At 34.8% G+C, this 26363-nt stretch overlaps 1 protein-coding gene across 5 annotated transcripts in view; it reads right to left on the bottom strand.

The window, feature by feature from the left end:
* Positions 1–26363, bottom strand: part of DTNB (dystrobrevin beta) — a 344903-nt gene that overhangs the window by 280669 nt on the left and 37871 nt on the right. For all 5 annotated transcript variants that reach the window (XM_027850435.1, XM_027850436.1, XM_027850434.1 and 2 more), the window contains 2 exons: positions 22334–22414; positions 16067–16280 (listed from right to left, as the gene is read on the bottom strand). In XM_027850435.1, coding sequence (XP_027706236.1) covers positions 16067–16280; positions 22334–22414 — 295 coding nt within the window. The remainder of the gene's footprint in view (positions 1–16066; positions 16281–22333; positions 22415–26363) is intronic.

The following is a 26363-nucleotide window of genomic DNA, read 5'->3' as shown; positions in this document are numbered from 1 at the left end:
CTACATTTTGGGAAAGTAAATTTCAAAGGAACTAAAGAAAAGATAGATAGGAGTCCATGAACTAAAATCTTCCAGGGAAAGTCAGCCTACAGAGATGGGAAACTCAAAAATAAAGTTTTGAAAACATTTAGTGTAAATTATAAATTCATAACAGATTGCATTTAATGTGAGTCAAAATTCAACTAACGCAATTTGCATGAACTAATCAAGGGTTTTAACATATATCATCAGTCTGCATTTGCCTATCATAGCATGTGGACGTGATACGCTGCTGCATACCACATAGCAACATTTGGGTTAAAAAAAAAAATTTGTGTCCTTTTTGTCAATGGACAAAAGGAAGAGTACTCCAAATGGAAATACTGCCAACAGAAAAAAAAGAGGCTGTATATTACATGAGAACACAATTTATATAATTAATAAGCATGAATATGATCATAGTGACCCCAAAACAGAACAAGATGTCAAATTGCCTGAATCTAAGAAAAGTGTTATAAAATACAGGTAAAACAAGATAAAAAGGCAAAGTTGCATCAGATTTTTGTGTTTTTTGTGATACATTATTTGTTTTGTGATACAATGACAGAAACAAAGAATTTGTTAAAGGTACCATTTGAAGACTGCAATCAAAGTGCATTCCTTTTGCCAGAGTAACCATTCAAACAAAAGCTTTAAATTTATTTAAGGTAGTGAAAGAAAATGGAAATAAGTGGATAATGAAAAAGGTTTTATTATAAGGAAGGGTTCAATTGCTTTAAAAAGTGAGTTCAAATGTATAATGTTAAAAATGCCAGAGAAGTGAACCGTGCAGATGAAGACAAATAACCTAATGTCTTGAAGAAAATATTAGAAGGTGAATATACTAAACAAAAAATTCATTAAGATGCACATGAAGCTTTCTGTACTTACAAGTATCTATATAAAGACTTAAAGAAAGAGAATCCAGTTGATGCTGCTAAAATATTTTAAATGACAATAACAATGTTTTTGTCATATCATTAGTGAAGGCTTATCCTTAGGTATTATATCCAGTAATTTTTTTTATTTTGCTTTCTATAACTACTTTTACTTTGTAATAAATTTGAGTCAGAAATATGTTTTCTTTTATCTTTTGCTGTTACATTACATGAAAAAAACATAAACTTAATTTTAAAAAATTCCATTGCATATTTCCATTGAGCTAGAACCAACTATCATATTTTACATAAAATTATAACTTCAAATAGTGTAAACAAAAAAAGAAACTTCAGTGGATTTGTTGATCACATTGACTAAGAACTAGATGTACAAAAAAATGACTCAAATTTATAAGAAGAAGAGCCATTCTCTAATTGAGATAAATGGTCAAAGAATGTGTGTATATTCAGTCATTTTGCAGTCATGTCTGACTGTGACCCCATTTGAGGTTTTCTTGGTAAAGATATAGAAGTGGTTTGCCATTTCCTTCTCCAGCTCATTTTATAGATGAGAAAACTGAGGCAAATAGGGTTAAGTGACTTGCCCTGGGTCACATAGCTACTGAATGTTTGAGGCTGGATTTGAACACAAGATGAGTCTTTTCAACTTCAGGTCCTGCACTGTATCCACTGCACCTCCTAGCTGCCCAGTCAAAGACTAGCAATAAGCAATTTTCTAAAGAAATCTAAACTATCAACAGTCATATGAAAAAATGCTCTAAATCACTAATAATCAGAGAAATGCATATGCAAATAACTTTGAAGTTCCACCTCATACACATAAGACTAATATATCTGATAAAAAAAGGAAAAATGGCAAATACTTGAGGAGCTGTGGGAAAACAGATACATTAATGCAGTCAGTAGAACCATAAACTGGTACAGTCATTCTGGGTAGCAATTTAGAACTATACCCAAAAAACTATTAAACTGTTCATACCCTTTGATTCAGCAATACTACTACTAGATTCAAAGTCCAAAGAGAACAAAATGATAAACAAAGAAAAGATCTATTTATATAAAAATATTTGTAGCTGGTCTTTTTGCAGTGGCAAAAAAAAAATGGAAACTAAGAGGATGTCCATCAATCAGAGATTGGCCAAAGAAGCATGAATATAATAGAATACTATTGTTCTATGAGAAATGATGAGGAGGATGGTTTCAGAGAAACCTGGGAAGACTTGCATGAACTGATACAGAGTAAAGTGAATAGAACCAGGACAACAATTATACAATTACAACATTGTAAGTAAAACACCTTTAGACTTAGGAACACTGGTCAACATAAATGACTAACCATGATTCCAGAGAATGAATGATCAAACATGCTACTGATCTCTTGACATAGAGTGGATGGACTCAGTGCACAAATTTAGACTTTTTTTGACATGGCTAATGAAAGAATTTGTTTTGTTTGACTCTACATGTATTGTTTTTCTTGCTTTCTCAGTATGAGGTAGGGGAACTGGAAGGGAAAGAAAGTAGATTTTCATTCACTGAAAAAAGAAAATTTAATTTTAAAAAGATGCAACACTTTTAAGGGGTAGAATGTTGAAGTAGAAAAAGCAGTATGCTTGAAGTAAGATAAAACAAAATGCTCAAGATTACTAATAAATAGAAAAATGCAAATTGAAATAACTCTAATGTACTACCTCACACCTACCAGATTGGCCAAGTTGACAAAAAAGGAAAACAGCATTTGAAGGGCTACAGTAAAATAGGCATATTAATGTGCAGTTGGTGAAGGTAGGAATTCATGCAGTCATTCTAGAAAGAATCTGGGATAATGCTATAACTACAAAAAACGCTGAATTGTGCAAACCCTTTGACCAAGAGATATACGTGAAATATATCAAAGAAAGAAGAAAAATCCCTATATGCACAAAAATATTTATAGTAGCTTTTTTTGTAGGAGCAGAGAACTTGGAATTAATGGGGTGCCCATCAATCGGGAAATGACTAAATAATTATATAAGAATATAATGAAAGTTCCCTCAACCTCTGTGGCCTTCCAACCTTGGAACATCCATCTTCCCATACTGTCCCCTTTTTCCATTGGTGAGGTCTTCCTGGAACCCTCTATTTGGAAGAAGAGCACAGACCAGGCATCCTCCATCCTCTCCTGGCTCTACTTCTGACACGCCCAACTTCACCATCATCTCCCCCCTACCCTTACCTGTTTTTCAGCTCTTTCATATGTTGTCTCCCATCTTTTAGAAAGTAAACTGCTTGAGAACAAGGATTATTTTTCTTTTTGCTTCTATTTGTAGACTCAGCACACAGCACAGTGCCTGGCAGATAGTTAGCATCTAATAAATGCTTATTGACTTAACTTGAAATATTATTATGCTTTAAGAAACAATGAAAGAGATGGTTTCTGAGAAACCTAGGAAAACAAATGAATTGGTGTGGAGTGAAGTGAGTAGAACCAAGACAACAAATTTTATAATAAAATTGTAAAAACAGTTTTAAAAGACTTAAGAAATCTGATTGACAACATAATGACTAACCATGATTCCAGAAGACCAATGATAACAAAAAGGTGAGAGACTCAGGGTACAGAACGAAAAATATACTTTTTGCCCATTACCAATTATGGAATTTATTTTGCTAGGCAATATGTGTATACGTGTGTACATATGCGCATATACACAGATATATTCATATATACACATATATTACATATGTGTGTGCATGTATGTACACATACACATAAATATCTGTTACTAGGTGGTTGCTTGTCTCTTTCTCTTAATGGGAAAAGGAATGGGGATTGAGAGAAAATACCAATTTTTGTACCTATTTGTACATTAAAAAATTTTTTTCAGGGAATCTGACTTCAGATACACCAAAATAGTTATAATAGTACTTGTAGGGGGAAAAGAATTGCCTACTATGTGCCAAACTCTTAACAAATATTATCTCATTTGATCCTCACAACAACCCTGGGTGATAGGTGTTATTATTACCCCCATTTTCACAGTTGAAGAAAATGAGGCAGAGAGAAGTCAAGTGACTTTCCCTGATTCACACAGCTAGTAAATGTTTGAAGATAGATAGAATTTGAACTCAGGTCTTTCTTCCTGAGTCTAGGCCTGGCACCCTATCCACTGCACTACCTAGCTGTCTCTATTCGTAATAACAAAGAATTGGAAATAAAGCAGATTCCCACAGGTTGGTTAATTGCCAAATATGTTATGGTAATGTACTAGAATATTATTGTACTGTAAGAACCAACAAAGATGAGGAATACAAAGAAGCACAGACTTACATAAAGCGTAAGAGAAGAAAACAGCAACAAGCAAACAAAACATATTATCACACAATAAAGATGGAAAGAACTACCACAAAAATCTAAAATGAATGCTGCAAAAATGATCACAAATATGTTTGGCTCCAAAAAAGAGAGATAAAAAGACACCTCCTCCCACTACTTCCTAGAGGTAGAGGAGTGGAATGTTGCTTATAGTGTCAAATTTCTTCATTTTATTGATCAATTTCAAATTTTTTCCTCTTCTTCCAATTTCCCTTTTCTTTTAAAAAATTATTTGATAAATGAACTGATTCCCTGGGAAGGGTAAGGGGGAGGGATACAGGGGAAAATGAAGGCAATGTTAAAAGCAAAAGTGATCAAAAATGTATTTTGCAAAAAATAATTTTGGTAAGTATAATATATGGTTTCTCAAAAACTGCATCTTTTTAAAGAATGAAATGTTTTAAGAATTATTACATTTTCAAGAACTGTTTTAATGATTTCAAATTTCCAACAAATAAATTTAAATTAAATTCTCTCAAATGTTATTTTCTGTAATTTTTTAAAAAGTGAAATGACAATCCTTTCATGATAGAAAAATTACATAACTGGTTTGAAGATAAAATTCACTCAAGCAGCTGGAACAGAAACAAAGACAACAGAAATAATTTAAGTAGCACACAAGCAGAAACACAAAGTAAAAACAGTCAAAAAGCATTTATTAAACATCTGCTATATGCCAGGCATAGTGCTAAGTGCTAGGAATACAAAGAAAGTAAAAAGACAGGCCCTTTTGTCGGATGTCACAGTCTAAAGAGGGATGCAACATGAAAGTAACTACGTGTGAACAAGATATATACAGGATAAATTGGAGATAATCAATAGAGGGAATTAATATCATTAAGAAGAGTCAGGAAAGGCTTCTCATAGAGGATGGAATTTTATCTGTAACTTGAAAGAAACCATGGAAGCCAGGAAGTAAAAATGAGGGAGACAGACAATGAAAATGGCCAGAGTTTGGAAATGGAGTATCTTGTACAAGAAACAACATAGAGGCCAGTGTTGCTGGATCAGAGGACATTTAGAGAAGGTGTAAGAAAGCCGAAAATGCAGAAGAAAGATAGGTTGTAAAGGGCCTTGAATGCCAAACAGAAGATTTTATGTCTGATCCTGGAGGTGAAAGGGTGCTACTGGAGTTTACTGAATAGCAGAATGACATGGTCAGACCTGTGCTGCAGGAAGTTCAGTTTGGCAGTTGAATGGAAGATGGACTGGACCAAGAAGAGACTTGAGGCAGATGACCAGCCGATGAAGTACTGCAATATTCTAGGCAGAAGGGGATGAAGGTCCCCACTGGGGTGGTAGCGTGTCAAAGGGGAGAATGAAGTATATATGAGAAATGTTATGAAAGTAAAATTCTGGGACCTAGCAACAAACTAAGGCAAGATAAGAGAACTTTATAGGAATGCTTTAGTTGCAGAAAGCATAACACCCACTAAATTGAAATGATAGCCTGAAATCCTATCTGTAGCATTTACCTTCCACGTGATCTTGACAAGTCAAAAATTCCCTGGGTCAGTTTCCTCATGTATAAAATGAGGGGGACAGATTACATGGCTTATTAAGGTCCTATCTAGCTCTACATCTATGATCTAAATCTAAGTGTACATGCAGTCTACTGCCAAGTTTGGTAAATGTGTTGGTTAATTTTGCTGAATCACTTTTTTAAAAAATTCACTTTTTTTATTCTTTGATGTTTCCCTTGTCAGAGGAATGGGAAGGGATGTAGTCAATCAGTAAATAATATCAATCAATAAACATTTATTAAGTACTATATGCACTGTGCTAAGTACTGAAAAATGAAGGTGATAAAAATCAATTAAAATGCTAAAAAGAAAATGTATAAATATATTAGTAAATATATGCTTGACCTATGGTAGAGCCTTCTGAGTTTATATTGGTCTGATTAGCCACAGTTGGAACACTGTACCTTGACCCCAACATAACGATGTCATTTTGGTCCTCTTTGAGAATGAAGGACAACAACCCAACTATTACTGAAACAAAAGAATTTCCCGAGAAAATTAGATGTTTTTAATAAATAAAAAGTAAGTTTTTCACAAATCATATTCTGTGATATCAAAAGGATTGCTTGAATCATAGAAAGTTGCTTACAGAGAACTAAGTACAAAAAAACCTCATCCGATATGAGAAATGTTGATGCTACTTGCAACTACCACTGTAGTTGAAATGATGCTTAGCAAATGATATGTATAACAGTTTCAAATGGTTCAACTTGCAGATAATATTGTGAGAAAAGTTAATTACCCATATGTCTAAAGACATCTGGAATCAGTTAATCAAGAAACTAAAAGCTCCCTATTTTGCTCTACAATGAATAAAATAAAGGAAAGATATGATTAAAGATGCTCAGTTTATTACAGATGTACATACAAGATATTGGTGAAACTAATGGTAGTTTAGGTAAGGTTTTTTATTTCAAAAATCCATTCATGATAATTCATATCAAGATATATTTTCAATAGACAAAATTTTTAAATGAAATTGCTGTATGAGATGACATATACACTGATTATGCACTGAAAAATAATCAAGATTGACTTTCTTTGTATTGCTAGTGCTTAGCACAATTACATTGTATATGTGTTTTAAAAGCACTTCTTAATGGGCACCTAGGTGGCACAGTGGATAGAGGACCAGGCCTGAAGTCAGGAGGACCTGAGCTCAAATGCGGCCTCAGACCAAACACTTGACACTTACCAGTCTGTGTGATCCTGGGCAAGTCACTTAACCCCAATTGACCAAAAAAAGAAAAAAAAAAGCACTTCAACCAAAACATTGACCTATAAGCATTAGTTTAAATGTGATTGTAAAATCATTGTCATAATCATTTGTGCAGAAAAATGAGTGAAAAGCTACATAGTTTTTCAAATTGTTAAAAGTAACTGATTTATAGAAATATTCCATTAAAAAGCAGACTTTTAAAAATTGTGATAACAAAATACACAAAGCTTTCTCAAGTCAAAGCACTTAATGCCATCTGATCTAAGAGAAATTAAAAACTTTGCCATAATAATAGAGATAAAGTAAATTCATTTTATAACAAAAATTTCCTCCAGAAATAGGTAGTTAGCTACTATTCTTAGAAAACTATTCCCTTGATAAATCAATGTAAGGTCTTCTAATTTACACTCTGATCAAGAATGATCAAATATATATTTGAAAAAAAAGAATGATCAAATAACAACTTAAATGTGTTAGAGCTATTGGTAATAAATATACAAAATAATATTCTTGATGTTTCCCAATTAAAAAAATATCTGCTGTTAAATGAAACAGAAGTAAAGACCTGTTTATTAATTCTTTTGCCAGTCTACAGAAATAATTCTCATTTCATTTTGAAGGTCTAAATATTTATAAATGTGAATGGTTGACGAACCTATTTGTCTCAGACAAACATGACATATTTGGTTTTACTCTATTCGAACAAGAACTTATCTTCTGTTACCTATTATGCTGAAATAAGCATTTGAGCCTGAAAATCTTACATTTTGGCTACAGGTGAATAAAAAATATCCTGATTTATCAAACAAAGCATTACAAATTTATTATCAAGAACTTCTTATTTGCATAAAATGGGGTTTTCCCATGTTGCTGTAAAGATAAAATATCAATCTCAATTAACAGCTAAAAAATACAAGTAACAACATAATGGCACCATGTATTTGGAGAAATTGCTTCTGAAAACAAGTCCACATATTCCATTAATAATATTAATATAGTTATTTTATGGATTGAAAATATGAAAATCATGAAGAATTTTGTCAATTGAGAATCTGTATGTTATCTTATTTTCATAATATTTTTGAAATTTTTGTATTACAAAAACATAACTTCTTGATTTTATTTGAAGTTCATTACCAGTAGCCTTGCCACTTGGTGATGACTTCTTTGGCCATCTCATCTCACAAAACAAATAAACAAAAAAAAAGATACAAAATGACCCTCAGTCTCAAGGAGTTCCCGCCCTTCCACTTCTGAAGAGAAAGAAGAACAAGAGAACAAAGGGTGCTAAAGAGCTTACTGTTTTCAGACTGACTCTATAAACTTGAACTTGGGCTTTAAATGTGAGGTCTTCGTCCAATAAATAATTGAACATGTTACTCGAAGAAATGAACCTTATGCATCCTGACATTCTCACTCTAAATGAAATCAGAAAACGGAAAGTAGCAGCTAAATAGTATGGTTTATGGGCTCTCCATAGAGAAGGAATTAAATAAGTTGACAGAATTGGTTTTATTCTCTGTCCAAAGGCAACAAAAAATATTTCATGGGGCATTTGACTATTTCATATTTCAGTGCTCATAAATATTTGCAAAAAGACCACTAGATAAATAACTGTAGCTTATGTACCAACATCAGCTGCAGAGGATGAAAAGATAAGAAAATTACAGCTAGGTCCTGATTAGTTCAAGTAATGGAGCCTCTGTAGAGCTCATATGTATGCAGATTCACACAATTCAAACCTGTAATTATGTCAAATATGGTAAGTGGTTCCAGTGCAATGGAAATATGGTGCTAATTTGAGTAATGGAAGATAATGTAACCTAGAGGAGTCTAACACTCTCCCAGATGTGTTTATTTTATAGAAGGTAGAAACACCACGGAAGAGAACAAAGATAGGAAAAAGAGATGGATTAGGTCAAGTATACAAAGAGAACACTTGTGCAAGAGGTCACACAACTGTAAAAGATGCTTAAGGATCAAGTCACAAAGTAGCTGAATGATGCAAAGATACCAAAGATATGAAAAAAATCAGACTTGACTAATACCAAAAAGAAAAAACAAAACACAAAACAAAAAATAAAAAACAAACAAACAAAAAAACTGACCAGGAAAAAAAATCAACAATTACAGAGTTATTTTACTACTCTCCCATCTATGAAATGTTTTCTTGAGAATCCCCTACACATACACAGCAGGTATCCTTGATGAGGGTATCACAGGGAAAATAGCACGCCATATTATTGTCATCATACTTTTGACTAAACAACATGGGATCCCTCTGTGTTTAGTTTCATTACAGAAAAGCCTCACGTTTTCTGAAGGTGTTCTTCATCTTCACTGGAACCTCCAATCTCTCAATCCTCAGAACTCTCCCAGGCCATCATACAGATTCTAACTTCACTTTCCAATCTGGACTCTAAAATGTTAGCCAGTTCACAGGTACACTGTCCTCCACAGTTTGCCTCTTCAACCTATCAACTCCCTTAACTTGCCAAAACCCAACCCTCTTAACATTCTCCTTTTCTCACATGTTGCCAAACAGAGCTGGAAGAAATCATGTAATCAAACCAACTGTTTGTCTATTCTCAATGTTGTCATATCTCAACCAGGCCCTCACCACAAGCGCAAAGCAATTCTTTTATTTCTCTTTGATTTTCTATCCCTCTCCCCACAAAAAGGCTATTCCATAATTCTTTCTTTAGATCTACTATCCTACTACCCTTTCATCAGAGGACCTTGCCTTATACTTTACCAAGAAAATTTTTTAAATCTAAGGGGTAAACAAACTATTCTAGCAGAAACCCCTGCAGGAAAGACAGGGGCAGCATGTACCAGGCAAATCAAACCACCACAAGCACTTTATAATCACCTACCCTCACATCCTAATGGAAAAAGTCCTAAGAAGCTGAAACCATGAACACTGGGAATAGCAGGGCCCTCCAGACCACTGCATTTTGATCCTGGGCTCCAAATTCATAAAATGGAGCAATCACTGAGGAGAACAAGTCCACATTCTTCAATACCACCATAGCAACTGCCACTGGTGGAAAGGTAAGCACCAATGTGCTAGCAGTGGCAGCATCCACCCACACCACTAGTCCAGCTTCCAGCACAGGCCCCATACCATGATTTCAGGAAGCAACCACTATGGATGGAAATATGACCTCACAGTAGCATCTGTGGGCACTATAGTCCTGCTTCCTCAGAAGTCACAGCTACTGAAGACCCAAAAAAAAAAATTCTTGCTACCAATGACTTTCGCATTGTCAAATGGTTCAACAAGAGAAATGGATATGATTCTATCAGTGGAAATGACATCAAAGAAAATTCATTACTATCTGCTTTGCTGCTACACCTTAAAGACCACAAATTCCTTTATCTGGCTTGCTTCTCAAAGTTCCAGTATGTGTTCTCTCTCCCATTAGAATGTAAGCTCCTTTACAGTAGGAACTGTCTTACTTTAACATCTGCATCCCCAGCACTTAGCACAAAGCACTTTGCACACAGTAAGTGCTTCATAAAAGTTTTTTTTACTCATTAAAAAATAAAGGTTATTTGATACACACTCTTCTCTGTATCTCACATGCTTTTGACATCATGTACTATACTCTCCTCCTTTACTCTAGTTTTTAATGAAGAGGTGATTCTGATATCATCACCTCCCATCTTTTTTAGCAGACTGCCCCCACAATCATCCACCTTCATCTGATTCTTTAATCTTCTCTTAGTTACTGGTTCCCTCTGTCCTGCTTATAAACATGCCCAAGATTCCTCCATCCTGGAAGAAAAATACACTATACCCTACCATCTCCTTAATCAATCACTCTATATCTCTTCTCTCTTTCAAAGTCAAACTGATGATGATGGTGATAGCTAATATTTATCCTAGACTAAATGGACTCTAAGGTCCTTTCTGGTTCTAATTCCTATGATGCTATAAAATAAAATTATGTGTAAACACTTTTGAGTTCCAGGCAAGAAACGATACGCTTGAAATGTAATATACTTCCCTTTACCAAATGTATTTTTTGCTGAAAGGAATTCTGTGGCAGGTAATAAATTCAAGTAAATTTATGTTTTCAATGTTAAAATATTTAGACTCTTAAAATATATTGTTCTGTAATGTATTTTCCTTTAAATTATTTAAATGTTTAAAAATATAAAACATTCTGAATATAAAACACCAATATTTTGGTGATAAGGACATAGGCTCATTTTTAGGTGGAATTTAAGGGTGAAATAAGATTATATATACAAAATTCTTCTGAAGTCAACTTTCTTAGAACACATATATTAAAAGATCTCTTATTTTCTTTTGCATTCAGAAAAAGCAGGACATTTTAGCTATCCTTCTAGACTAACTTAAGTCATCTGAAAAATGGGTCGATATTCATCTGTGACTATGACCTCTTTCCAAAACCACTATGTTCAATCATTTAGTGACACCTCAAGAGATAAACTGTTAGGCTTTTAGCTAACTTCCAAACTCAATAATCATTTATTTCCCTCAATTCTAGGCTTAACTTCCATAAGATACAATAGTTCTGCCTCCATTGATAAAATGTTTTGTTGTATTAATGGGTTAGGGAAGTTTAATTTACCTCTTCAAAATGGGCCATCTACAAAATTGAATCAACAAGAGCATGCCATACCTAATGCATTTACTAGCTGTATGACACTGGGCAAATTACAATCTCTCTCACTTCGGTTTTTCTGTAAAATGAGAACAACAACAACAAACATAATAATTATCTCACAGGAATACTGTAAGGATCAAGTGATAAAATGTTTTCAAGTGCATTCTAGGGGCATCTAGGTGGCGCAGTGGATAGAGCACCAGCCCTGGAGTCAGGACGACCTGAGTTCAAATCTGGCCTCAGACATATAACATTCACTAGTTGTGTGACCCTGGGCAAGTCATTTAATCCTGGGCAAGTCATTTAACCCCATTGCCTAGCAAAAAACAAAAAACAAAAAAAAGTGCATCCTAAGTTTTAATATGCCATAAAAATATCAGTTATTATTATTAAATTACTATGTAGATTTTTAAAGCCATAATTAACTATAATTCATGGTTTTATGTGTTAAATGGAACCTATTTGAAAGGTTTCTATGTTTATCTGTAATTCCTTGAGATGACGGTATAGCAGTGAGCCCAAGGAAGAGTAATTTCTTGGTTTGCTGCAACTCAATTTAATCATTCTGCATTTGGAAGTATTATATTCAGCAACATTCATTTAATTTGAACAATGCTAACATTCAAGGTTGATATCTTGTTCACTACTCTCCAGAGGCTTCGTTTCTTTTGACTTGATGTCTTATTACTGTATAGACAGCAAAGAAGCAACTTACAGAGAGGGAGATATGTATTTTTTGGAGGGTGTCAGTGTGTCCCTGAGCTTGATATGGTGGATATAATTCCTAAATGGAGATATCAGAGATTTTGAGGAAAAAAAATCAAACCCCATAGTTACAAAACAAAAAATTAGATATTAAAAATACATTAAGTACATATGTATACTTTTTCATGTAACTAGATCTTCATGAGGCTAAAAGCTCATAAGAACACAAAATCTACTTGAGAAACAAAATTAGTTTTAAATGGATATGAACCCATTTATTCTGGAGGTTGGGGAGTAAACAAAAAGATCAGTAACTCCCTATTATAGACACACTAGGAACCACTAGGACCAAAAACTTTGATCTGAATCACCAAAAAGGTACTGAACAATTAAACAAATATTGTTTCAACATCATAATTTTCAAGTACTATGGAATGAGACAACCTGAATCTTGGGTTTGGGTTTTTGTTTTTTTCTTCGAAAGAGTGATGAAGGTAGCATAAAGGTAGCAATGTATACTGGATAACTGATCTTGTTCCCTAAGGGTGAAAATTAAAGTCTTATAATCCAAATCATTCCTTAAGATGTGCAAATTACTTAAAATTTCATGGGAAAATAGAACTCAATTTCAAAAGCAAACTTTAAACAGAAAAGCGAATATTAAATTGCAGGAAATTATATTGGTATGCATATGATCACTAAAATGACACAGCGCTTATTCTGATGCCCATAGTTCAAATAAACCAGGTCTAACATATGCACAAACACATCACAAAATCTACTTCCTCCATCCATTTCCCTTTCTCCTCTCTTTTAACATTTTTCTGATTTCTTACCTCTCTTCATCTGCTTAAATTAAATTCAATAAGCATTTATTAAGCACTTACTAGGTGCCAGGCACTGTGGTAGACACTACAGATATTAATTCAAAATGCAAATATTTCCTGCCCTGAAGGAACTTACATTCAGCTGAAGAAAAAAACTTACATTTGCGTAGATAAATCTATACAAAATATTTGCAAAATAATTTCAGAGGGGAAACGTTAATGAAAGGAATCAGAAAAGGCCTCATATAAGAGTTAGCACTTAAGTGGAACACTGAAGGGATTCAGAAACTCCAAGAGGCAGAAGTGAAAGAAGAGGGAATTACAGGGACAGGAGACACATCTGTGCAAAGATGGCAAGTTGTTTATGGAGAACAGCACATTGGCCAGTCTATTAAAAAAATGGAACATGCAATGAGAGCAATGTAAAATCATCCTAGGAAGATGGAGCTCAAAGGGATTTCAGGAGGTCATCTATTCTAAACTCCTTATTTTGAAGATAAGGAAACTGAGACTCAGAACAATGAAGTGACTAAGCCAAGGTCACAAAAGTAGCAAGTGACACAGCCAGGATTGGAACACAAGTTCTCTGAATTTGGCATACAGTTTAGAGTTGGAGCCAAGTTGTAAAGGGCTTCAAATACCAAATATTGTAGAAGGAATCGTTGTTGTTATGGAGTCATTTCACTCATGTCTGACTCTTTGTGACCCCATTTGAAGTGTTTTTGGCAAAGATACTGGAGTGGTTTGCTATTTCTTTCTCCAAGTCATTTCACAGATGAAGAAACTGAAGCAAACAGGGTTAAATGCCTATGGTCACCCAGCTAGTGAGACCGTATGAGTGTCTGAGACTGGGTTTGAACTCATGAAAATAAATCTTTCTGATTCCAAGACCAGTGTTCTATCCACTGTGCCACCAAGCTGCCCCCATAGGAGTCTACTAAAGATTCCTCATCATGCGAGAGAGAAAGCCAGTCCTGCATTTTGTTGTTATTGTTGTTGAGTTGTTTCAGTCATGTTCAACTCTTTATGATCCCACTTGGGGTTTTCTTGGCAAGGGTACTGGAGTAGTTTGCCATTTCCTTCTCTAGCTCATTTTACAGAAGAAGAAACTGACGTAAACAGGGTTAAGTGACTTGCCCAAGGTCACACAGCAATAAATGTCTAAGGGCAGACTGGAATTCAGGAAGATGAATCCCTGACTTCAGGCTGGGCACTCTACCCACTATGCCACCTAGCTACCCCGGCCTGTACTTTAGGAATTAATATTTGGCACTGAGAAGGCTAATTAAATCAACCTCTATATATATAGTATGTAAAAATTAGCATTTATAAAGCACCTACTATGTGCCAGGCATGTTAATAAATGCTTGCAAATATTATCTTTTTTTTTTTTGAGGCAGTTGGGGTTAAGTGACTTGCCCAGAGTCATACAGCTAGTAAGTGTTACATGTCTGAGGCCAGATTTGAACTCAGGTCCTCCTACATATATTATCTCATTTGACCCTCACAACAACCCTGCAAGGTAGATGGGAATTTGTATTTCCATTTTACAGTTAAGGAAAGAAAGTTTGCAAATTTACAAAGAGAAGTGAAGTGGTAATTTAATTATCCCGGGTTACACAAGTAGGCCATGTTTGAATTCAGGTCTTCCTGATTCCAGGTCTAGCACTCAATACACTGGCATGTACTCCTCCCTCTATACCTTTTTCTTTCACTTTATGTATCCCTACTCTCCCTTTTGTCTTTCTATCTTTTCTCATTAATTAACCATAATATATACAGAACCAAAGAACAGTTTTCATTATGTTTATAAATACTGAGTGATGTTCTTCTGATATAGACTTTAAAAACAGGTAAGTAAAATACTTTATATTTCTTGATCTTAAAACAAAAATTAAGCTGCTTTTTTATATTACATAGGTTCTCATTAGATTTGTTCAATGGGTCAGTGACATATGAAAATGTTTCACATCCGTCCCTTAGCACAATTTTAACTAAATTTCTTAGGTTAAGAACATACGTTATCAATTAGAATGAAATTAATCCTAGAGAATCATCCAAATCTGAGTCCTTTAAGGCAATGAAAAATAGTTCTGACATTGGGATAATCTGGCTGACGTTGCACCTAAAATTCTTTACTTTCAAAGAGCAAATTTCTGTATGTCTTTTGACAGGAAAAAGCAGGAAAGCATACCAAAATGATATGCATTTTAATGGAAGTTAGCCAAAAAGTGAAAAAACACTAAACATCATAATAATTTACCCGTGTCATATTTATCATCAAATATAATAGCCACTATATCATTTTACAGATGCATATAATATTGTATAATGGTTTTACAAAGAAGGAAAGTGAGGCAATGAAAGGAAAAATATCTTTTTTTTCTAGGCTCTAATGGTTAGACTTTGTCCTTTTTAAAACTATTTCTATCTTCTGTAGAATGACCAACTTTTTGTTATTACCATGAAAAGTAGAGAAGGACAAAATTTTTTTTAGTTGTGGAATGTCATTTTGTGGGGCTTTTTTTAAACACTATGTTTGCCTTTCTCATTACATTTTTCAAAGGCTATCATTAAAATGGACTTGCACTTTCTAAACGTAACAGAATAGAGAGCAGGAAAAGTCAGCCCAAACTTTTGCTCCTGCAGGGGAGTAGAGATTCGATATAATGCTTTGACTCATGTGTAATGTGTTAGAGGGAATCAAGTCACGAGACTGAATTTTTCCCTATGTTTCATAACTGGAAAAGGCACTTAAACAATGGAACCTACTTTTTAATTGTGCTTCTACAGTTAGCAATATTTAACAAGGTCAAATTATGAAAAGGAAAATCAGCATAATATTATCATATGAAGCACACAATCACATAGAATACTAGCCTGTCATATGCTGCAATCATGAAGTTGAGGAGAAGGCTAATTGACTGTTCCACACTGATCTGGTGAGTAGAAGGCAGGCGCTTGTTCAGTTGGTAGTAGATGGATGAAATGATGGTTTCCAGACGGGACACACTGATCTCAGTGTTATGGTCCAGTGTGTTAAGGCCATTATCTCGGAAGGCTTCAATCATGTTCCAGATATCAACAAGGTGCACTAAAAATGAAGAAAAAAATAAACTATCACCTATTTTAAAGCATAAAATATGTTTCACATCTATCAGATTTGTATCTTGGACTTCAGGAAAACAGATTCCCCAAAATTAAGAGAAAACATAGGTCCAATCATTCATTCATCAAGCATTTATTAAGAGGCTACTATGTTATATGTAAGGCAATGCTAGGTATTGGGGGATACAAAAAAAAAGTAATATCTGTACTTAAAGTTTACTTATATCCACTGGGGGAAAAAACATGACATGTATATAGAGATAAGTCAACACAAGGTACATAAAAATGAAATACAAAGCAATTTGGGGGCCCAGGGGGGAGAGGAAGAACAGAAGAATAACAGGGTCCCACTTGTACTTTAGAAACATCAAGGTGGTAGCTATGTGAGAATGGATTAGGGGACAGAGACTGAAAGTTGACACGGTGACCTGGGAAGAGGAATCAGGGTACATTAGTGGGGCTGCTGTTGGCCAGAAGAGCCAAGTTCAGAACTACGTAAAGGAGAAAATGGGGAATGGTGTCACAGGGTTGTGTGGTATAGGAAAGGTAGCTCAGGACAAATGAATAATAATTTCTAGTAAGAAATTATAAAATCAGGCAAAGTCCTCTGCTGAAAGGGAAGATGAAGGAATGGCACAGGGCTTAAGGAGAGTAGTTAATGTTCTGCACAGCATTCTGAAGAGAGTAAATGAGAAAGCCACTCATGGAAAAATAAAGGGATTATCATATACGAGTTAAAAATAGATAGGATAAATCTACAGGGAACCCAATCAGTAAGGCTGTATTACTTCTTCCAGAACCAATAAGCAGTATGTAACAAGGATTCAGAAGGCAAGTAGTGAAGGTTACCCTGGGCTACGCTTTGGCAAGGCATGAACAATAAGAAGTTAAGGAGGCAAGGGTTTCAAGATGAGAGAAGTGGGTTCATTAAATTATTACCTACTGGGTCAAAATTAGAAAGAAAAGAAAGTGAGATCAGGCCAGGGGTGATAGGTTGGGTAGAATAACTGGAAATTATGGTAAGGATGAAAAACAGATTTAGACATGAGGGACAGGGGAAGATGGAGGAACAGGAAGCTAAGGTCAAAATGACTCCAGAGTTCTTGACCAAAAAGGTCAAAAACTTCTATGACAAGTGATAGTAAAATCAAAGGTATGACTTTCACTATGAGTAACTGAGACAGAGTAAAGGTACATGATACAGGTTATGAAAACTGGGGAGACTAATGAACTTGTTGGCCAGGGTGTTAGAGACTCTAAAATGGTATGATTTAAAAAACAATGAACTGGGTGTCAAAGACCTTGTGTGGTCAATTAATAACCTCTTGGTATTTCTGGGAAGGGGCTTCAAAGTCATCTAGCACAACCTTCTCATTTTAAAGTTTAAGAAACTGTGGTTCAAAGAAATTAAGTGACTTAGCCAAGATCATACAAGTATAGGTATAAAGTATCAGGGTGGAGATTCAGGTAATTCCTCTGCCTATCTCACAGAATTATCATAAGGATTAAAGAAGATAATGTCAAATAATCAAAGTATTCTGTAAACTATAAAACACTATATAAACATAATATATGGCAATGAAAGATAAAGCAACATTATTTATTAGGCATGAATGAGTACTGAATGAAATTCCAATTATATAATCACAAATAATTTATATATTGAATTGGCTTAGCAGATAGAGAGCCAATCTTGATGCCAAGAAGATCTGCGTTCAAGTCTTGTCTCAGGTACTGACTGGCTATGCAACCCTAACTAAGCAACTTAACCTTTCAGTGCTCTAGACAAACCCCCAAGACTGTCACTTACTGAAAGGTAAGTATCTGCATTGATAGAAGGGATTCCCAATGAAATCACAGGTCCAATTCCTTTTCTAATCTTTATCCCTATTCAATTTTTAAGTATAAGGAAAAACACAGCTATCAATTCCAAGGTAAACATAACCAGTTATCCATGTGACTATATATCCCTTTCAATAACAAAATCACTTTACAATCTGTTTTGTTATGGTGCCATAATCAGCACAATATAAAACTATATAGTATTACATAAACTTAGACATCCAACTTTATAATCCAAATGATGTCACATTGTTGCCTAGGTAATGACTCCATGAGACACAAGAAATATTAAAACAAAGTCAAAAAACAAATAGAAGAAAATCTAAGCTATTTCAAACCAAACCAACTAAACTTGAAAACAAGTTTAGGAGAAAAAAATTAAGAATAATTGGATTATCTGAACGCCATGACCCAAAAAAGAGCTGAAATCCCAGTTCAAGAAAAGTTCTAAAAAAAACCTACCCAGATCTCTTAGAATAAGAGGGCAAAGTAGAAATAAAAAAACCTACTGGTTTACCTCCTGAAATAAACTCCAAAATGAAAACTCTCAGGAACGCCAAGCCAAAATCGAGTTTAAAGTCAAAGAAAAAATACTGCAAGCAGCCAGAAAGAAACACTTCAAACACAAAGGATTCACGATCAGGTTCACATGTGATTTAGCAACTTCCATTATAGAGACCCAGAAAATTTAGAATACAATATTCCAGAAGGCAAAGGCTATTGGCTTACAGCCAAGAATAACTTAACCAGTAAAACTGAATATAATACCATAAGAGAAAAAAATGGATTTTTGAGAAAACAGAAGATTTCTAAGCATTCCTGATGAAAAGATCAGAGCTATATAGAAATTCTGAAGTTCAAACAGCAGCAAAGAGAAACGTTAAAAAGGTAAAAATGAATGAAGAATGACAAAAGACTAAACAAGGATAAACTATTTACATTGAAGTATGGGCAGATAATACATGCATCCTCTCTGAACCATAACACCACTGAGATCATAGAGGGAGTCCAATTAGATAAAATTTCATAGTGGTTCTGTTGTGTCCTGATGATCTTATGAAAAGAATGGAAGTAGAGAAGAAGACCACACTTGGGTGGGAGGGAAGAGAGGAGGCAAGGCAGGCTGAAGAAAATTATCTCATATAAGCATAGTGCCCAAGAAGACAACTACACAAACAAGGTGGGGGGGGGGGGGAGAGACCTGGAGGGGAGTGGCTGACATTTGAATCTTACTCTCATCTGGTCAAAAAAAAAAAAAAAAGAAAGACTACACAAACATAGTTGGGTACAGAAACATATTTTACTCAACAAGAAAATAGGAGGGAAAGGGAAGAAAAGGAGAGGGGGAATTAAAAGGAGGGTAGATTAATGGAAGGATTAATCCTAAGCAAAATAAACTTTAAGTATGTAAAATATATATATGGCTTTTTTTGAGGTGACAAAGGACCACAAAGCTTAAGTGACTTGACAAGATCATACAGGAAATAAGCATCAAAAACAAGACTTGAACCCAGGTCCTCTGACTCTAAAGCCACTGGTTTTTCTAGCTAGTTTTCTTTGAACTCCAAATCCTACAGCTGTCTTACCTACATCTGTAGTGGAACATTCCAGATTTCTTCCAACACATATTTGTTCTAAATTTATTATCTTAGATTTTCTTCTATTTGTCTTTTGACTTTGTTTTAATATTTCTCATGTCTCATGGAGCCATACATTCTGCCGCCACCACAAATTTATTCCTCCATTTAATATATTCTTTTAATAGAATGTGCAATATATTGTACTGTGATATCTATAATGTCTTCTTTATACAGTTTAAAATTTCAATTTAGTTTTGTTACTTTATACCAATGTATTAAAAATAGGTATTTGGAGCCATAAATATTTATTACAAGTATCTTTCTTGCTATTTTTACCTAAGGCTTACTGGACCCCACATCTATGATAAAGTTTTCTGTATCATACATTGTCCTCCTTTGGATGTGGTTTTGTGATTTTTTTAAAGTACCTATCCCTCTAAATAGAATTCAAAGCTTTCTTATGCGGGTGAGTAAGCTCCCTGCAAAATATGTATATTGTTTATAGTCTTCAAGATTTACATTCTTCCCCTCGGCCATCTTCCTGGTATCAGAAGCTATATCTTAGGGAAAACCAGTTATTTCTGTGATGGTATCTATATCACTAACTATTCATTTTCTATATTGTCTTCTCTTACAAATTCAGTATCATCTAAAATGAGAATAAAAAACTATGACTACAAATCCTACAGCTGTCTACCTACATCTGTAGTGGAACATTCCAGATTTCTTCCAACACATATTTGTTCTAAATTTATTCAATGTTGAAAAGTAAAAATATTAATTTTAATATTAATTTAATATCAATTGATTAATACTAATTAGCAGGTTTGATGAATCTTGCAAGCACATATCACATCTCATAGAGTGCTCCTTCAAGAACAGTGCATACTAGTTTACAATGCCAGGTCTACAACCAACTGATTATGTCTCTTGTCCTCGAGTTCTGCTTGTAATGTCTATAAATCCTTTGTGTTTCATTGAGGATGGAATTTCTTCAAAAAATCCAGAATCAGTCTCTGAAATGAACTCTTTATCTGTTATATAAGGTGAGTGATACAGGATTACTTCTGCTCTGTCACTATGTAAATCCCAAAATGTGACAGTGCTTTTCCCTTTGAGGAACAGACCAGTCCAAAGCAAACCTGCTATGAATGGAATGTACCACCAGAGAGCGCAGTCAGGGCATCAAACTGCCACAGAGCATTCCAGTTTACTCCCTGCTTCCTCAACCCTTTGAAGTATCTTGATACCTAAATTCAACTTCTATTTTTTTGTCTTTTCCCATGGACTAATCCAAGTTGAACTTTAAAGTAAACTAGGTATTATTATAAGAGAAAGTGAGGAGGAAATACATTCTACCTCAATAGAAACCAAAGAGATGTCTGGGCTTTGGTGAGTGGGATGCTGAGGATGTTAGGAAGCAACATTCTTCAGGACCCTGGACTGGGGTGCATTATTTGCCCACCAGCTGCCACCTCTCTTTATTCCTGAGATCAAAGGGCAAACAGATATCAGTAACTTTGATGAAGAATTCACTGGAGAAGCCCCAGATCTGACACTATCCTGGGCTGGCCATCCCCCTCTTAGCAGCTGAGCAAGAAGCATTTAGGGACTTTAATTATGTCCCTAAAGGTTGCTGGCACTGGCTCTCTCCAAAGAACAAGGAATGGACCCAGGGGTGGGGAACCTGACACCTTGAGGCCACATGTGGCCCTCTAGATCCTCAAACGAGGCCCTTAGCTGAATCCAAACTTCACAGAACAAACCCCCTTAATAAAAGGACTCAAAACCAGATCAGGAACTTGCAGAGGTCAGACCATGTAGGTAGTGAGCTAGTGATTTTACAGATCACTTTGGGAGCACTGGGAAGAATACTGAGTTCTCTACTGGAGATGTTCAATCTGAGATGCTTATAATAAATTCCGTTGGAAAGATCAAAAAAGGCAGTTTATGGCACAGGACTAGAGCTCAGGAGAGAGTCTAGGGCTGGATATCATTTGCAAAGAGATGATGGTAGAACCTATGGAAGCTGATAAGACCTACTATATAAGGAAAAGAAAAGAGGACCCAGGACAGAACCCTGCTCCCCAACTTCTTTGCAAAGGTAGAGGATCAATAATGCATATGTCAGACTTTTTAGTTGGTTAGCTTTGTTGAAGTATTTTTTCTTTTTTTTCTTTTGTTTTAAGGTTTGTTTCTCTGGAAGGATACATTGAGAAATGACAGTGATAAGTTAAAGTGATGAAAAAAATTACTGTTTTAAAATCAGAGCAAATGTGGCAAACACATTTCACTACCAAAAAAAAAAACCAGGAAAAATACATCCCTCCCATTTAAAGTATGTTGACATGATAAAAATAACAACTAACAAATAGTGGTTGAGTACCCATTACAGGGCAAAGCATCATGCTGTTCACTGTGGGAGATATAAAAGAATGTGAAACCCAAACTTGTGCTTAAGGAATTTCTAATCCATATGAAAAGATAATGCATAAATATATAAAAGATAAAGAATAATGCAGCTAACATATTACAATTTCTTACATTATAATACTAGGCATTAAAAAGATTCACACATGATCTCACAATGTCTAAAAAACAAGTAGAAATAACTTACGATTACATCTTTTTTGTACAAATCTTAGTTTGCAAGCTGTCCGGTATGTTGATAGCCTGATGACATCAAAATTCTGAGCACCTGGCAATCAAAAACAAAACATATATATTAAATATATATACAAATCCTTTAACAAAGTCTTACTGTAATGTTTCACGGAGTGGAGGTAACCCTGGGTTCTAAAACACTATACCAGAAAGTGACAAAATCTAGTAGGTCCTACCAAGGCTTCATGTACTCAGTAAGTGCTGAAATATGTCTGGGATCCAAGGATGATCTAGTAAGGTGGAAAGAGTAGCAAACTACACTGGTGGAGGGTGCACCTATGCAGGTGAAATCTTGAATTACATTGGTATTGAAGTATGTGTGTGTGTCTGTGTGTCTGTGTCTATTTCTACATATGTGTTTATGTATAACTGAAGTATGGAGGAGTACCATATTTCCAATATTTTCCTAGACATTTCTATTTTAACCAACACCTCCATGTTCAACTTGTGCAAAATATAACTCATCTTCCCCTCAATATGTTATTTCTATGAAAGTAGAAACATTATCTTTTCAGTCATCTTGGAATCACCTTTGATGCTTCCTTCATGCTAAGCTCACTGAGGACAGAGATTCTTTTATTTTTGCCTCGTAGGTGCTCAATATATTTGTGGAATTAAACTATTTACACCCTACCTCCAATCAGTGGTCAAAATCTCTTGATTTTTATCTTTACAGTATTTCTCACATCTATCTTTCCTCACACTGCAACTACTGACCTATCTTAATTGTAATAATGTCCTAGTTGGTCTTGCCGCCTTTAGTTTATCTCCTCAATCTGTCTTTTAGTTGTCAAAATAAGCTTCCTAATGTATAGGTCTAAATATGTCACTCTCCTATTTTAAAAGTCTTCCTATTTCATATAGGGAAATACTTAGACTATTATTTTTGTTGTTGTTCAATCATTTCAGTCATGTCTGACTCTTCATGACCCCATTTGGGATTTTCTTGGCAAAGATACTGGAGTGTTTGCCATTTCCTTCTCCAGATCGTTTTGTAGATAAGGAAACAGAGGCAAACAGAGTTAAATGATTTGCTCCAGGTCCCACAGTTAGTAAGTATCATAAGCCAGATTTGAACTCAAGAAGATGGATTTTCCTGATTCCAGGCCCTGCAGTCTATCCATTGTGTCACTTAGCTGCCCCAGCAGCCCTCCAATTAGTTACTTTTGTACTTTGCTGCCTCCTGACCTTCATGCACTTGGTCTATTGAAACCTTTAATCTTTCCTCAAGGCTCAATTAAAGTGCAGGCTCCTCCATAAAGCATTACCTGATCTTCCCACCAAACTTAGGATCATAAGGTAATTTCTCCTCAAAATTTTATTATAGCATTTTTCCTGGATCACTCCTTTGCACTTATCACATTCTATCTTGCATCATACTTAGTACATAACTATGTATAGGGACAGTCTCCTATTAGATTGTAATTTCATTTAAAAAAAATACTCAGAAGAGAACATAAAGAGATGTACAAGGAGACAGAGAGGAGCACTATAGCTTTAAAATAAATGTGAATGTATACTTTTCTTTTAAAAATGAAATCTGCATATTATAAGGATTACTATTATATATATATATATAGATGTCATTATTAAGGGGTTTAACGGACAATCCTCTTTTTCTGTTCTTTGTATATTAAAATGCTCATATTTGTTGATACTTCTCCAGTTTGATGTGATACAAAAATGTTAATTTTTTAAAAATATTCTAAGCTTCCTAAGGACAGACTGGGATTATGTTATTTTTCAACTCTATTTACCTGTTCCCTGAAGGACTAGAAAATGCAAAATAGGCACTTAACAAATGTTTGTATGAATCAGGAGACTTAGGATTCAAATTCAAGTCTTCCACAAGGTAGCTCTGTGCTTTCACTTAATCCTTTTGGGACTAAAGTCTACTACCAAAATGCTTTATATGTATATATCATTCTTTTCAAAGAAACCCAGGATTTCAGAGAAAGAAAGGACCTAGGTGATCATCAGCCTAATACTCAAAAAAAACAGATAATCAAAAAAAACAGATATTCAATATATACAACAATTAGTCACCCAGCCATGGCTTGCTGACTTTCAGTGGGGGAAGGGGGGAACTCACATTTCCTGAGATAGCCCATTATACTTTTGGATAGCTCTTATTGCTAAAAAGCTTTTTTTTCCCTGACATCAAGCCTAAATTTGCTTCTCAAACCCACCTATTCATGGAGGTGAGGGGGCCACAGTTGTTACATATTGCATACGCAATATTGAATGCTGTGAGATTGAAGGGAAAGCATTAAAGTTAATCTCAAGGTTTCAAACAGAAATGTTATTCAGTCATTTCATTAGTGTCCAACTCTCCATGACCCTTTTGGGGGTTTTCTTGGAAAAGATACTAGAGTGGTTTGCCATTTCCTTCTCCATCTCATTTTACAGATAGATGAGGAAACTGAGGCAAACAGCATTCAGTGATTTGCCCAGGGTCAAACAGCCAGTAAGTGTCTGTGGCTGGATTTGAACTCAGGATGATGAGTCTTCCTGATCCCAAGCCTGGCATTCTATCCACTGCACTACCTATCTGCCCTCAGTTATCAAGTCCTTTTAAATCCACCTCTGCAATATTTCTCAAAAACTCATGAATGGGCCAAACCAGATTAAAATGTAATTGGGAAATTTTTAACAAAATAAATAAAAACACAATACAAAATAGATAATGTTAATATTTGGTTTTTTAAAAGTCAATATGCTGCCCAATGGAATTCATTTCTATTTGAGTTTGATACCACTGCTCTAGCCAAATGGGAAAAAAAGATCTTTGTATCAAATTTCTCTGACAAGAGTTTGTTATTCCAGATATATAAACAATTATTAAACATGTATGTGTGTATATACATGTGGATATTTGTATTAATAGCCAGTCCCCAGTAGAAAAGTGGTCAAAGGATACAAACAAAGGGTTCTCAAAAGAAGAATTGCTAAGTATTTACAATCAAATGAAAGAATGCTCCAAATCATTTATAGAGACATTCATACCAATACAATCCTAAAGTTTCACTTCACACCCTACAAATTGGCAAAGACAACAAAAATGGCAATACTTAATGTTGTAGGCATTGTAGAATGATAAGCATACTAATACATTGTTGGTGTAGCTGTGAAATAGTACAACCATTTTGGAAAGCAATTTGGAATTATGCAAATAAAGTGACTAAAGTATTCATATACTTTGAACTAGACACTCTAATTACTGAGCTTATACTCTGAGGAAGTCATCAAGAAAGTCCCCATGTTCACCAAAATATTTATAGCAGCATTTTTTGCAATAACAAAGAATTGGAAATAAAGTAGATGCCCAGTGACTGGGGAATGGCTAAACAAATTGTGGTATGTGAATGGAATGGAATATTACTGTGCTTTAAGAAATGGTGTGAGAATACGGAGAAGCATAGAAAAATCTAAAAGAACTGATAGAGAGTGAACTAAGTAAAGACAAGAATACAATACACATAGTAATTACAATGTAATTGGAAAGAACAACCACACACCAAAAAATCAAAAGTAAATGTAGCAAAACTATAAAGGTCAACCACGACTCCAATGAAACAGTATGAGGAGACACCACAAACACACCTATTCATGGAAGTGAGGGAGCCACAGTTGTTACATATTGCACATGCTTTGGTACTTTTTCAATCTATCAATCAGTTGTACTGATTTCTTTTCTTCTTTAAAAAATACTGTTTGTTATATGGAATAGCTCTCTAGGATGTGGATGGGAAAAGATATTGGGGATACCTATGATGATGTGAGAAGCAGAATACATCAATAAAACCTAATTTAATAACATAAAATAAAATTTTAAACATCTCTTCTCGATGTCTACCAACCAACCCAGTTTAGGCCTCAATCATGACTTACACATTTTCCAATTCCCCCTCTTCCTTCCCCTACATACCACCATCCACATGTGAGCTGCTGCCAAAATAATCTTTCTTACACACCAATCTGGT

The sequence above is a fragment of the Vombatus ursinus genome, unplaced genomic scaffold (genome assembly GCF_900497805.2).
Source record: "Vombatus ursinus unplaced genomic scaffold, bare-nosed wombat genome assembly UNPS02009062.1, whole genome shotgun sequence".
Lineage (NCBI taxonomy): Eukaryota > Metazoa > Chordata > Mammalia > Diprotodontia > Vombatidae > Vombatus > Vombatus ursinus.
The sequence above is the reverse complement of the archived record's forward strand: the minus strand, read 5'-3'. Positions and strand labels throughout refer to the sequence as shown.